This window comes from Artibeus jamaicensis, unplaced genomic scaffold, assembly GCF_021234435.1.
Source record: "Artibeus jamaicensis isolate MK-2021 breed Jamaican fruit bat unplaced genomic scaffold, CSHL_Jam_final contig_464, whole genome shotgun sequence".
NCBI classification, from domain to species: domain Eukaryota; kingdom Metazoa; phylum Chordata; class Mammalia; order Chiroptera; family Phyllostomidae; genus Artibeus; species Artibeus jamaicensis.
In genome coordinates this window covers 18,953,013-18,967,089 of record NW_026521842.1, presented here as the reverse complement: position 1 = coordinate 18,967,089, position 14,077 = coordinate 18,953,013, and the positions used below count along the sequence as shown (strand labels likewise).

The window sequence follows — 14,077 nt, the reverse complement described above, 5'->3', positions numbered from 1 at the left end:
CTGTAAAGTGCTGGTAACCCTACTCTGTGGGTGGTGGCCCGGAGGTCCAGGGTTGTTGAATGACCAGCCCAGCCACACAGTCCTGGAGGACTCTGCGGGAAGCTGGTGTAAGCCCATGCTGGGCAGGGCCCATCAGGTACAGCTGTGCCGTGCACATGGGGATGGCGTGCAGCACTGCGGGGCACACTCACGTAATGAAATCCAGGAAGCTGGCGAGCGGCTCATAGGCGTGGTTCCTCATGTGGCGGAACTCCACCACCATCTTCTCCTTGAGCCGGTCATCAATGACGGACACTGTCAGTGGCGACGCCTCGTTGGCCAGGAAGTTGCCGTAGTCAGTGCTCTGCAGGTGCAGCTTCAGGTCTGAAACCCACGGGTGGGGTGTGAGGGCCGGCCGTGCTGAGTCTCCCCGGGGCCTCCGGGCCCCACGCCCACCCCAGTGCTGGGCCCAGCCTCTCCCCAGGAGTGTGTCCTGCTGCCACCTTGACTTCCTGTCTCCACTTCCGCCTCCCTGCGGGCTCCGAGCCTACTCCACAGCAGTCAGCCAAGGCCCTGGAGATGCCCCAGACCCTTGGACCACGAGCCAGCACACTTTCCAAGCACAGTACAGAGTCGAAGCACAAGTACAGCCATTGTTCCTCCAAATGACAAGGCCTGGGAAACCCCAACTGCTTGCCATTCACAAGCCTTTGAGGCCTTTCTGCATGGTGGGCTCTGGCGCGACCCTAACCTGGAGCAGAGTAAGACACAAGCCTTGCCTTCCAGGGCTAGCAGATCAATCCGACACACCTCCGGGCAACAGTACTCACCTGAGAAATGAGGAAGAAACCCCGGGCCCTGGGACTAGAGTGGAGAAGGCACCAAGACAGGCCCGAGAGGATGAGAGGGCGTGCCAGGCTGGGCCTCGGAAGATGCGGTAGGGACAGGAAAACACAGCAGGAAACAGCCAGGAGGATGGCGTGAGGGGCGAGTGGCCTACAGGGCACATGTGAGGGGCAGGAGGCTGGGAGAAAAGGCTGACCTTGCCCTAGGACTGGCTGGGGGCAGACAAGCCAATCTTACAGACTCTCCTGTGCTCACAGGGACAGGCGTGAAGAAAAAGGGAGGATCGGACGCAGGCGGGACGGGTGAGACCTGGCAGTTTCCCAGCCTTTGCCCTTGCTCCCCTCCGCCCCAGTCTGTTCTCCACACACAGCCAGAGCCACCTTCTTAAAACACAAAGCGGACCACGTCAGCCGTCTGTTCACCCTCACCTCGGGGCCCTTCCCTGCCCCTGCCCCCTGCCCGGGGAGCGACCATCTTGCCGCTCCTCAGACGCCCCTCCTGCAGCGCCATCAGCCTTCACTGTGCCACTGTTCTTTGTCACACATACCCCACCTCACACAGGACACAGAAGCTCCACAAGAGCAAGGACTTTTGGTCACTGAGGTATCTCAGACCCTAAAACGGAGTAGTTCTGGTGCATCTGGATGCGCAGTGAATAACTGTAATGAATGAAAGACTGGGCGGAGGGTCGGTAAAGACAGCAGAAGGGTCACTCCTCACTCCGAAATGGGAACGCTGTGGTAGTGAGGGTATACCAAGGACGGTGGCTGAGAAGGGACCAGGCATGCGTGCGTGCATGCAAGTGTGAAGGCCCGACAGGCTGGGGCTTCTGCAGGGGACAGCACGCCCTCCGTGCCCTGGGGGAGTTATCCAGAGGACGCCAGGGGAGATGAACGTTTCTGCAAGCCCCCCCCCACCAAGGCCTTCCTGTGCGTCTGGGAGCCGGGAGCCCGGAGCCCATGCTACACTGGGTTGCTTAAAGAGGAAGGAGGAGTGGGACACACAATCCATCCACAGGCTTAGGGGACCCCCACGATGCCCCTCCTTCTATACCCCATCAGGAGAAGAACGCTCCCAGCCTGGAATCGGGTGTGCTAAAGGAGAGTTGGGAGAGTATGCGGCGGGGGGAGGAGTGTGCATGCCGCTGGGGTAGAACCTTTCCACCTGCATCTCTGGGCGACACCTGGGTAGCAGGCAGCGCTCAAGTCACACGCAGAGTGGGCTTTAAACTCGTGAAGCCTGCAGGAGGCCTTTACCGTCTGCTGCTTCACTGTGACTGCCATCCACACCCACTTTTCTCCCATGGCCGGCGCAACAGGGAGAAGCCCACAGCCTCCTGCTCTGCCACTCGGACCCTGCCTGCTGCCCGTCCGCCCCGAAGATGTGCACACTCATACGTCCTCACCCCAGGCCATCTGCCGTGAGTCCCCGCCCTGGCTCTGCTGGTCCCCATCCTTACCACGGTCTCCCTTGCCACGGGAGGGAGAAGGTGCTCTGCTCAGTAACGCTACAGTTGTTGCAATACCAGGTTACCCATTTGGCTGTCACAGAGAAATTCTTAACTGTGACTGATGGTCATTGGCATGATAGTGTATCACCTGTTTATTTCTACCTCTAGTAATGGGCTTTCTGTCCTTGATGTTAATATTCTTGACACTGGTGAGGGCACAAGTCCTTTTAAAAGAAACTAGGTTTACTTGCACAAAACTGATCACTTTTGAGAGATCGGTAACGCCCTTGAATTGGCTTTTGTGGGGATGAAACGAATGGTGAGAATATGCATTGGTCCCTCTTTTTATAGTATTAAGTCTAATTAACTTACCAAGTCATGTTAATGCCCTGATTTTATCTATCAATAAACATTATGATCCTTGGGGAGGGAAAAAAGGGGGCGAGGGTTCTGGCCCAGGCACAGGAGGTGCTCAAATCCCCACTTGGGGAGGCCGCGGAGCAGACAGCGGCTGGAAGCCTAACGTGACCCAAACCTGTCCACTCTTCTCCCCTTGGCTCACTCAACAACCTGGCTCGCTCACTCACCCAGCGCAAGCTCCCCTCTCCCCTCTCCAGCCCCCACTGACTCCACCCCACACCCGACACTGAGCAGGTGGAGTCAGCACCCCAGCATAAGAGGGAGGCAAGAGCACTCTACCTGGAGGCAGACGGGGCCCTGCTGAGCGCTCAGCCCCTGCCAGGAGCAGCCGTGTCCCGCCCCTTCCAGGCACACCCATTTCACAGACCAAGCAAACGGAAAGCAGAGGGAGCATGAAAGCTGACCGGAGTCCAACGGTCAGGTATAAAGGGCTGAGAGGTGGGTCAGGCCTCCTGGATTCTGTCCACCCCCAACTCTGGTCTCCTCGCCTTCCTTTACATCCTTGACCACATTCCCCCAGAGACCTTGGCCCAGGATGGGCCTTTCAAATACAGACTTTAGTCCCAGAAAACGGGCAGGTGGCAGAGAGGTGAGAGAGGGCGTGACCTCAGAGGCAGCTGATACTCAGTGTCCCCCCTGACAGAGGTCTCGTCCTGTCACGACTCGTGGACAAGCCTCTGGCATCACTGGTGGTATCAGCCATTCCTTAAGAAGCAAGGAACGTGTGCACTTAACCAAGAGGGGCAAAGCCGAGGGGTGGGCTCTCCTTTGCATGACCCCCAGCCCCTGGGGCTTAGCATGGCCTGAAAGCAAACACCCCTGTGTCTTGGCTGCCTCGTTTTGCTGACGCTGCATCTGGGGAAGCCACGGCTCCCAGCGCTGCTGGAAGGCAGACAGCCGGGTGGTTTCTGCTGGCGTTTGTCAGGTCAGAGCAAACCCAGGAGACTCTACCGAGAATCCTGCCCAAGGCCTGAGAGTCTTCCTTACCAGGAACTCATTTTTAAAAGTCCCCAGGGACGATGTCAAAGGGCCATTCCAGACCACTTTCCCTGGCCAAGCCTCGTGTCTCCCTGTGACCCAGGGAAAGGGGACTGCCTGCCAGCCAGGAAGGCGACTTGGATCTCTCGGCTTGGCCCACACAGGGCTTCTGAACCAGCTCTGACCCTATTCGAGAAACCTGGCGCCCAGGCTCAGTGGCTGGCAGCCCCAAGCCCTTTAGACAGTCCTCAGGGCTGGGACAAGGCCCGTTAGAAACCTCCCCGCCACCTCCCGCCCCGGCTTCCTGCTCTCTCTGAGGGATGCAAAGAGGAGGGGGGGTGGGATTGGGGGGTGGGATCTGAGCACAGGAGGAAAGACTTGGAGCTTGTTGAGAGCTTCGTGGGAGACCTGGCCACCCAGCCCTGGCCCAGCCCCCAAGGGCAGCCGAGGACACCGGGGGCCCTGGAAAGGCAGGGGCTAGTTCTGCTCTGCACTCAGCAGCCTGACAGCCTCAGCGATGGCCCCAGAGAGCCCCAGGCGTGCCTGGGCTGAGGCTGAGCAGTGTTCTAGTTAACGCAGACTTGGGGGACCACTCTGGTCTACTCGCATGCCCAGCTGTCTACCCCAAATCCTCCCATCTGTGGCCCCGCACCAAGAATAGTCAGTTTGGGATCCCTCACAGCAAAACACTTCCTGGGGGCCTGATTTCCCATGTCTAAGAAGGTGCTGCTGCCCTGGCTGGCGTGGCTCAGTGGATTGAGCACCGGCCTGCACACCAAAAGGTTGCTGGTTCGATTCTCAGGGCGCATGCCTGGGTTGCAGGCCAGGTCCCCAGTAGGGGGTGCATGAGAGGCAACCACACATTACTATTTCTCTTCCTCTCTTTCTCCCTTCCTTCCCCACTCTCTAAAAATAAATAAATAAGGTTTTTTAAAAAAGAAATATTAAAAAAAAATAAAATTCAAAAAAAAGATGCTGCTGCTATCAGGAAGTTCACTCTGTAGCCTGACCCACACCCTTCCACAGAGGAAGCCGGCCAACATGGCCCCGTACCTCCAGCCTCCCGAGGGCCGAGGGCCTGCTCCTCAGCACCTGGACCCTACCCGGGACCTTCCCAAACCTCCGCTGCTTCCCAGTGTCGTCTGTCCTGACATCCTGGTGATTATCCCCACGACTCCCTTTCCTGGCCCCACCCAGGCCTCCTCACCACAGTGCCCTTTTGCTGGCCTCCTGCCCCACGTCTTGGCTCCCTGCTCCGAAGTCCACTCTCCACACCTTTATGAGAGTAAAATGTTCAAACCTGTCATTGTCACCTTTACCCAGCAGCCCCTGTAGCCCCAGAACTAGAGCCCCGCCTCCTCCCCGCAGCTCCAGAGGACCCATGGGCTGCGGGGAGGGGCCTCATGGGCTGAGTGCCCCATCCCTGTGTGCACGGCACAGCTGTACCTGATGGGCCCGGCCCAGCATGGGCTTACACCAGCTTCCCGTACAGTCCTCCCAGACTGTGTGGCTGGGCTGGTCATTTAACAACCCTGGACCTCCAGGCCACCACCCACAGAGTAGGGTTACCAGCACTGGTAACTCAGTCCAAGCACTGAGGGTTCCTCAGTCCGAGCACTGCCTCAGCCTCGGCCCTGGGCTCTCCACCTGGGGCAACCTGCCGGGATCTCTGCCTCCAGCTCGGGCTCCAGGGAGGGCCACACGATGCCCTGAGGAGAAGAAGCCCTTGAAATGCAGGAAACAGGGCTGCTTCCTAGGCCCAGCCTCAAAGGCTGAGCTAGGGGGGGTGCACCCCTAGCTGAGAGAGCCCGCCCTCCCTCTTCTACAAGGCACCACTGTGCCCCAGAGGCCGACTCTGTGAGAGCCCACTGCCCCGGCTCCAGCAGGATCCAGCTGAGCAGTCTGCAGGCACTGGGGCAGGCCGCAGCCCCACACCCACCTGGCACGGTTCTTCCTCCCTGGGCTCCTGGTTAGGACCACACCAGATTCAAGCTGTCCATCTGTCCCTCCGTCTGCTGGCCACTCCTCAGCTCAGGTCTTCTGGTCCAAAACCCCTCAGCAGCAGAGCCCCAGCTGGCATCTCTGTTATCATACCAGCCCCTGATTAACAGGAGGGCATGGAGACCCCAGCCTGATCTTCACTCTCTGCGGGACAGAGCATGAGCGTGGCAACCAGCCGCAGCCAGGCCCTGAGAGGTGGCAGCTGGGCAGCCTGCTCCCCATCCACCTTCTAAAGCCTTTCCCTGATCCTGCCGGCCCTGAAAGTGATCTTTCAGCCCCTCAGAGTTCCCAAAGGCAGAAGGCACATGGCCTCTTTAGCCTCCACACCTTCCCAGGAAGACAGGAAGGGAGGGTCTTGGCCCCATGATGCCCCAGGGGCCCAGCAGGCATGGAGGCAACCCCTGGCACAGTACACTAGGCGGGGCAGCCCCCTGCGTTAGACTCACTCATGGCCCATGGAGGGACCCTACTGGCCAGCTGGCCACATCAGAATGTGAGAGCACAGCATGTTCCCAGACTTCACTTCTGCTTTTCCAAAGGTCACTCAACGACACTCTCCTGGGGAGCTCAGGGGTTTTCAGGAATCGTGGCCTGCTGAGTGAAACCAGATGTGCAAACACGCCCCCCGGAGCCCGGCGTGCCCACCCTGCCGCTCCCTACGAGGCTGGCAGGGCTCTGGATCCTATCATACCTGTTTCCTGGGCCCAGGTGAGGGGTCTGCTCTGAAGGGACTGGACCTGGGCTCTAGCTCTGATAACTCACACTGCCCCGGAGGCTTGGATGCTGCAGCTTCCAGGGGCTCAGAGCAGAGAAACTCAAACAGATGGCCAGATGTGGCCAGATGGCCAGACCAGTGGCCCAATGGAGCTGGAGCCGCCCCCTCGGCAAATGTGCTGTGCCTGAGTCTCCTCCCCATGCCCTGGGGGTGGGTGACATGCCTTCTTCGTATCAGCTCCAGAGCAGATGTGCACACTGGCTGCCTGGCGCTGCAAGGTCAGAGCACTGTATCTGGAACTCCCTGTGTGGGAGCCGCAGCACAGGAACCATTAACCCTGGGTTTACCTGGGGCCTGCAGCACAGGCTGGGTGGGCATCCTCTTCGCCTCCAGGGCTCTGCCAGGGCCCATCACAGGCTCCTCGCACACCTCAGGCAATACCAACCCACTCTGGGTTTTGCCTCTTCCTAGCAAACGTCAGTTCTTCCCCCCTTAGGTGCCATCTACCATTCCACATCCACAGCCTAGGCACTGCCCCTGCCCCTGACTAAGGTGTCCACGGCCTCTCTACCTGGCCAGTGCAGGGTCCACCCATCACCCACTGGGTGGTCCATGCCACAGTCCCAGGCCCCCTCTGCAACCCCGTGTCACTGGTTTCAGGATACTGCTCCCTGGGTGGCTGAGTGGGCTAAAGGAGAGAAAACCTGGGCTCTGAAGCCACAGTCTCCTGGGTTCAAACCCCACCCCACAGTTTGGTCAGGAGCAGCTTGTGGAATCTTTCTGAACCCAGGCTCCAGGCTGGTCACCTAGGGAAAGTCCCCATCGTGCCAGCCTCCCAGGGCACCCACCACAGACCCTGGACAGAGGCAGCATTAGACAGAGAGAACTGAGCACAGCCAACCACAGCCCACCTCTCCTGGCAGAAAGGATCCTGCTCAGAGCTCCCCGACTAATACCCTCAGCCCGTCAGGCGATCTCCATGCTTGGCTCCAGGCCGCCGCCCAGGCTGTCCTACTCGGGGCCCCGCAGAACGCCCCTGCCCTTTCCTCCCCTGGTCTGTCCCCTTCCTCTCCCCCTGGGGCTCAGGCATGCTCTCCTCCTCACCGTGAAGGCTGTGGGGGCCTTGTGCAGCCTGGGCAGCCACACACACAGGCCCCACTCTGCTATCTCCTGGCAAAGGAGGAACGGAGCTGGCTTGAAATTTGGGACTCTTGCCCCCAAGCCCATGTCTTGCCTTATCTACCAGCAAGATCATATAGAGCTATGGGCAGCCCCGGGGTCCTGGTCGGAGGCTAGGACCCAGCTCCGCATCACCTGCTATACCACAGGTGGCAAACATAAGGCCAAATCCAGCCCTCCACCTTATTTCTACTCGGTGGCAGCGCCGAGCTCCTTGCCCCTAGTTAAGGAGTAGTTACATTTATACAGACCTAAAGTTACATTCGGCCCTTTGAAGGCAACCTCGAGGCTGATGTGGCCCCAGGTGAGAGTGAGTGTGACACCCCTGTGCTGCACCCTGAGCTGCTGCCTTGGGGGCCACGGGAGCAAGCAGAAGGTGGGGCAGCCAAGGGCAACTTTTGCTCCACGGGAAGCCCCCAGGCCGGCGGGCCAGCAGTCTTGGGAAGAACCTGGAGTCTGCTGCTGGCACAGCCGCATGCAAGTTACCGGGTTTCAGCTGGTGCAAGGCAGAGCTCCTGCAGGGAAAGGACAGTCAGTTCTCCTTCCTCAGTCCCTAAACCAGCATTTTATTTCATGCTGGAGGACTTTCAGTGAGGTGAGGCATTTGCAGAAGGGGAAAAGACTGAGCTGCAGAGGTGGCCCCGCTGACACCTGTGGCCAATGGCACCACCCACCAGCATATCAGATATAGGGAGCAAAAGGGAATGTCACTCCCCATGTACAGAAGACAGCAGGACGTCTGACCCAGGTTCACCACCCTTCTCCCTGCTCCGAGACAGGTGGCAGGTGGTGGCGGAGTCACACTTAATTGCCCTTATGCTCTCGAGAACACTTCGTCCCTGTGGCTGGAAGAATAAAAGCATCTCTCACATACCATGAGGAAGTCAACCCATCCAACAGTCAGGAGGGTGCCAGGTAGGTGACGGTCCCATGTGCCAAAGGGAGGGGCAGAACTGGTTACTGCTGCACCCAGGGCAAGTTCCAAGAAGTTCTCCTGAGCGGAGAGCCAGAGATCTGCCTGGAGAGGCCCTTACTGGGACACTCCACCCTGGCCCTGAAGCTCCACAGGACATGTCCCAGGAGACATAAGGCTTGAAGGGCCGTTTCCCTATGCGTTGCTCTGCCACAGCCCTGCCCAGGAATCAGGAGACCCAGCCTCACCCTGGAAGGCAGGGACCACGCCTCTGCTGCTGTCCTGTACTTAGACCTTGAGCAAGCTCTTAATTCTCCAAGTTTGCCACTCCAGTTATAGAAGCTGGAGGTTGGAGCAGATCTGGGGTTGTGAGGAAGAGCTTCTTTTCATTTTCCCACAGATGTAAGTCTGCCTGGATGCGAGTGATAGAGGTGAAGAGGTCCAGAGTGGCCAGGCGCCAGGCAGCCCAGGGAAGGCCAGCTGTGGCAGCAAGCTTGCTCAAAAGCTGGCCCGTGCCAGGTCTGGGTCCCAGGTTTGCTGGCGCTCACCACCTGAGCAATCCTGTCAGTCCCTGATGCTGGTGTCTGTTCCACATGCACGGGCCTCTGGAGGAAGGACACTAAGAAAAGCCAGAGCTCACTTGGATTGTGGAGGGCAGCTTTATGGCTCCTGGGGGCTGTTAACAGTGAGATTAAGCCAGGCCAGGCTGGATTCTGGCTGCAGCATCCTGCCAGCGCCCTGGTACCTAGAGCTAAAGCTATGGAAATACTCTTTTTGCCTCGACTGGGACCTTATAGATGGGGCTCACAGAATCGGCCCCACATGGGGTTGCAAGCCATGCTGCTCTCAGCAGGAAGCCTCACTCCCCGCAGCTCACAGAAACTGTGCAGCCTGGGCCAGGAGCAGAGCCGATCTACTCCCTACCCATGTCCAGCAGAGCCAGCAGGCCTGAGCCAGGCAGAAAGTGGCAGGAGCAGTGAGCATCCACACTGGCCCTGCATAGGACCTCAGGCCCCTCACCCACCCTGTTCAAGGGCACAGCAGAGCACGTACCGGGGATGCAGTGAAATGCCACACTGAGCTCGGTCAGCCCGGTGCATGCACGCCAGCCCCTGGCAAAGAGCCACAGGGACGAAGTGTTCTCGAAGTGTTGCCTGCTCAGGTTGCCTCGCAGAAGAAGCTGGGTCTAAATGATGGAACTAAGGGAGGAAGGGCAGTGACATGGAGCCCAGGCCAGGCCTGAAGGGTAACACTCCAGGACCCTCATTTCTCCCAGGCTTAAACAGTTGAGGGTCAGAGAAAATGGAACCATAGTCCATGACCTAGAAGCCTCAGGGCCCTGCATTCCAGGTCACAGGTTGTGGCTCATCCATATTCCTTGACTGCCAAACCTTTAAGCTCCAAGCTAGATGCTCCGTGGCAAGGCCTGGGGTAACTGCAGGGGCCCCAGAAGCAGGGCCTCTTTCACCTAATCATCCCTTCCTGAGTTGGGGGCCAAGTGCACAGAGGCCTAATCCTTCAGTAAACAAACGAAGGAATGAATCAGAGAATGTAGGGATTCCACAGGAGGAGCCAAGATGGGTGTCAGGAGGCCACAGGCAAGCCGTTCGACCTCACCTGGGCCCATCTCCCAGGTGAAAATAGAGGGGCCTGGCCAGCTCTGACACCCTACTTAGGTCCAGATCACATTGCTTTTCTGCAACCCTAGCTCCTGAGGGTCACTCAGGAGCTCAAGATGAGTCCAGAGGCCTGAGTGTCCATGGGCAGCCCTGGCAAAACAGCCAGGGGGTGCAGGAGAGGCCTGGGGCTGGGGAGTGTCTGAGCAGCCGCCAGAGAAGGGGCAGGCAGAAAGGGCCAAGCTGCAGCAGCAAGGCACCTCAGATGACTCCTCAGAGGGGAAGCCCTGTCCGCCAGCCAAACACAAAGCCTCGGCTGAGGTCAAGGCCTAAAAACTACGGCCTGACTGGCCAAGGTCTGGACAAGTGCCAAGGGCCAAGTCAGAATTGGCCAGGAAAGCGGTGCCCAGCACCCAGTCAGGGCCGTTCCTCCACACACCCCTTTCCCCGGCCACCATTCTGCCTGCCACTGCTCAGGGCTGCCCTGCGCACACAGGGGAAACTAGCCCTGCCCCTTGAGCCACGGGGCGCACTGCAGGATGCTGGATGCAGACAGGCAGAGCAGGCAGCAGGCTCTGCCGCAGCAGCCTTGCCTACTAAGTAGCCCTTCAGGGCCCTGATTTTCATACCTCTAACAGGGGAGAAATGCCCATATTCCAGTGAAGGATAGATATTTTCCTAAAAAATCATCCAAGGAGTGGTTGTTGAATGAGGCAGGCGCCAGGGAGGCCAAGTGAAATTGGGGAGCAGAAGGAGAATTGTCAGTTACCCAATAACAACGCCATTCAAGCATGACTCTTTATAACTACGGAATCTACAGACGGTACCTGGTGTGGACCTCTTCCCGAGTCACCCTACGTGCATATACTTGCCACATGCATTCCTACACATCCCCCGAAGAGTGGAAGGAGACCGGGAGGAGTGCTTCTGGGAGCCTGGAAAGCACAGCCCTAACCCCTCAACAGCCTCAGGCTTCTACTTGGTGCTTCCAAACCCCCAGTTCATGGCTAGCACACAGTGCTGTAGCTGCTGCTCAGACTTTGAGAGCTCCCAGCGTGCCCCAGGTGGAGTTAATGAGGAAAGTTTGGTGGTCAAGGCTGGAGCAGCCTGCACTGAGCATCAGGGCAGATAGCACAGCATCAGGGAACTGTCCCCTGGCCTTTCCCTTCCCAACTCAGGAAGCTGAGGCACAGGGAGATGAGGGTGGGAAGAGATGGACAATTAGGAGACCATGCCAGGAGCCATACTTAATGTAAGAAGGTCAGCTGGAACTTGTGTGTGGGAAGTAGGGCCCAGGAAAGAGACCCCGAAGGGAGAGGGACCTTAGGCAGGTTCCATGCAGAAAAGCAGGGGAGATTCAGTTGACTCGCTGTTCTAGCCACAACCCCTGCCTAGCTCTCTGGCAGCTGAGTGGTCCTAGTGCATCCCCTTGTGGCCAAAGCGGGTATGGCATTTTCATCCTCTAGCTCTAGCTCTCTCTCAACACAACCTTCCAGTTTAATTACGGACTCAGCCTCCTGTCTGCATCTCCCCCAGACACCAGTCCCTGAAGTAGTAGGCTGCAGGCACCCACAGAAGCACACGGGAATGTGACATAGAGAAGAGGGAATGGGCCCGAAGCGGACATGAGTCCAGGGAAGCCAGAATGGAGACAGGGTGGGTTTGAGTCTGGTCGGAAGGGATCGGTGTGTCTTGTATTGGTGAAGACAGAGGCTTCTGAAACACACGACCGGAGAGGATGTAGAGGGAACTTTGCATCCTCAGCCCTCTACACTCTTGGTCTCCAGCTCAGCCAGACCCTCCCAGGTTTCCAAATTCCTTTACTCCAGCTCTCTGCCCCATCTCTACTGCCCAGCGCTGTATCTTAAAATATCAAGTGCTTGACAGCCCAGACACAGGACATTCCGGGACATGGTGCACCCCTAGGATGGAGGCACTCAGCTTCTCCTCCTTGGTACCTCACAACCCAGCACCCTGCCAATGCCAATACAGTGCTGTCACTCATCTAATCGTATAAATAGCTACTGAGCATTCAGTCCGGCTAGGCCTAGGCATTGTGCTGCTGAATCCTAGCAAAGTGCAGGTGATTTCGGCTTCATTCTGCAGGTGAGCAACTAAGCTTCAAGGCATTAAATCGCATGCTTAGCATCACACAGCTGGCCAGACAGGGAGCCGCGGTCCGCCTGCTGCCCGGCCTCACAGGGAACTCAAGAAAGGCAACTCAGAGAGGCCCCAGGGTCCCGACCCTGAGCAGGGTCAGATGATTCACCAGAAAGACAATGACATCGTGTTCATTCTTGATGCAAACCCTCCTAACAAGCTAGACTGTGTCTGGCAGCTGAGCCCAAAGCACGAGAACAGACACAAGGAAGAAAAGGGGTCTGGGGTGCTGTGGCAGGCACTCTGACCATGGCAGGAAGGGCGAGGGGGCAGCCTGCCAAGGGGACAGGCACAAAACTATCAGAGGCTGACTCAGGCCGTCAGGGACAGCAGTTCCGTTCCATCTCACTTCAAGCCTAACTGCCCTAATGTGGGAACAGCTCTGCTATGTGCAGTGCATGCCACTGAGAAAGAGAGAAAGTGAGATTAACACACTGTAGAAGTGTTTTATGCAGAATGTTTACAATCAGGTGTTGGGCCCTGGGGTAGCTCAGTTGGTTAGAGCATCATTCCAATATGTCAAGGTTGCGGGTTCGATCCCTGGTCAGGGCATATATGAGAACCAACCAATGAATGCATAAATAAATGGAAAACAAATCAATGTTTCTCTTTCTCTCTCTCTTTTCTCCCTTCCTCTCTCTCTAAAATCAATAAATTAAAAAATTAATAAAATAAGGTGTCGGGGCCTTTTCCCCTCTGCCATGTAGAAACCCTGACCATCCAGAAAGCCTTATTGTCTTCAAAGGCCCTGGACAGCTGGCATTGCCGGTGTACCTCAAAAGGCCTAAGGCCTGAGTTCAGACTCTGGCGCCACCCCAGAAGCCAGGTGCAAGTAATTGCTGAGTAAATCCAAGAAAAAGCATGCTATCACCCACTGGAGCAAGTTCCGACACAATCTCCCAGGTGAAATGGGGGGTCATTAGTTCCCATGTGGACGGTTGCTGTCTTGACCATAAACAGCTTCCCAGACAACACCAGGCTAAATGATATGCCAGTGCAAGATGCAGTCTTGTAAAGGGAATGCAAGAGGTGGGGCTGGGAGGAGGGGCCAAAGGAGAGAGAAAAAGGACCAGGTGAGAGGTAAGCAGGGGAACTGCACCCCGACAGGGGCTCTGGGGCCTGGGTGAAGTGTCCAGCCCTGGCCTGGGCCCTCAAGCACTGTCCCCAAGGCTCTAAGCCTTCAAGTGCCAAGAGAAAGGGCTTGATGCAGGTTCCCTATGACTCAGACCAGCCCTACAAGCCTGCGAACCAAGGTCTAGACGTCACATTCTCAAGGTCACTAGCAGGGATCTCAGCTTGGACGACTGTTGGGTGTAACTTCTCTTTGTTTACCTTTATGTTCTAATTCTCCTTGTTTTAGATATCTTTATCAAATGTCTTGAATCGTAAAACATCTGTCCACTGCGATACATTCAAACAATGGAAGGGTACATAAAATGGAAATATTCCCCCTCCAGACTCCCCAGAGGCTGCCACACTAAACAACCCGGTATTTACGCTTCCAAATGATCTTCCATGTGCGTTCCCCTGGTGTTCTGCTAAAATGGGAATATATTATACTAATGCTTTGTAACTTATCACCTGACAATGCATTTGTAAATCAGTCCTTATGGAACTTCACGCTTTTGAGTACTTGCACAGTACTCCCTGGTAGGCACAGGGAATGGTTTATCTAACCACGCCCCTGTTGATGGACAGCCCTTTGGCTCTAACAGGTTCCTGGCACCTACAAGGCTGGCACCAATGCCTCTACACATGCCATCTAATGCTAATTTAGGGGGCACGATTCTGTAAGGGGGCCACAGAGTTACACAGTGCAC

At 57.0% G+C, this 14,077-nt stretch overlaps 1 protein-coding gene across 1 annotated transcript in view; it reads right to left on the bottom strand.

Moving 5' to 3' along the window:
- The window catches only part of ATP6V0D1 (ATPase H+ transporting V0 subunit d1), a 37,340-nt gene that overhangs the window by 14,063 nt on the left and 9,200 nt on the right, over window positions 1-14,077 (bottom strand). Inside the window, exon 2 of the mRNA XM_037162739.2 lies at window positions 192-363. Within this exon, the coding sequence (XP_037018634.1) occupies window positions 192-363 (172 nt within the window). The remainder of the gene's footprint in view (window positions 1-191; window positions 364-14,077) is intronic.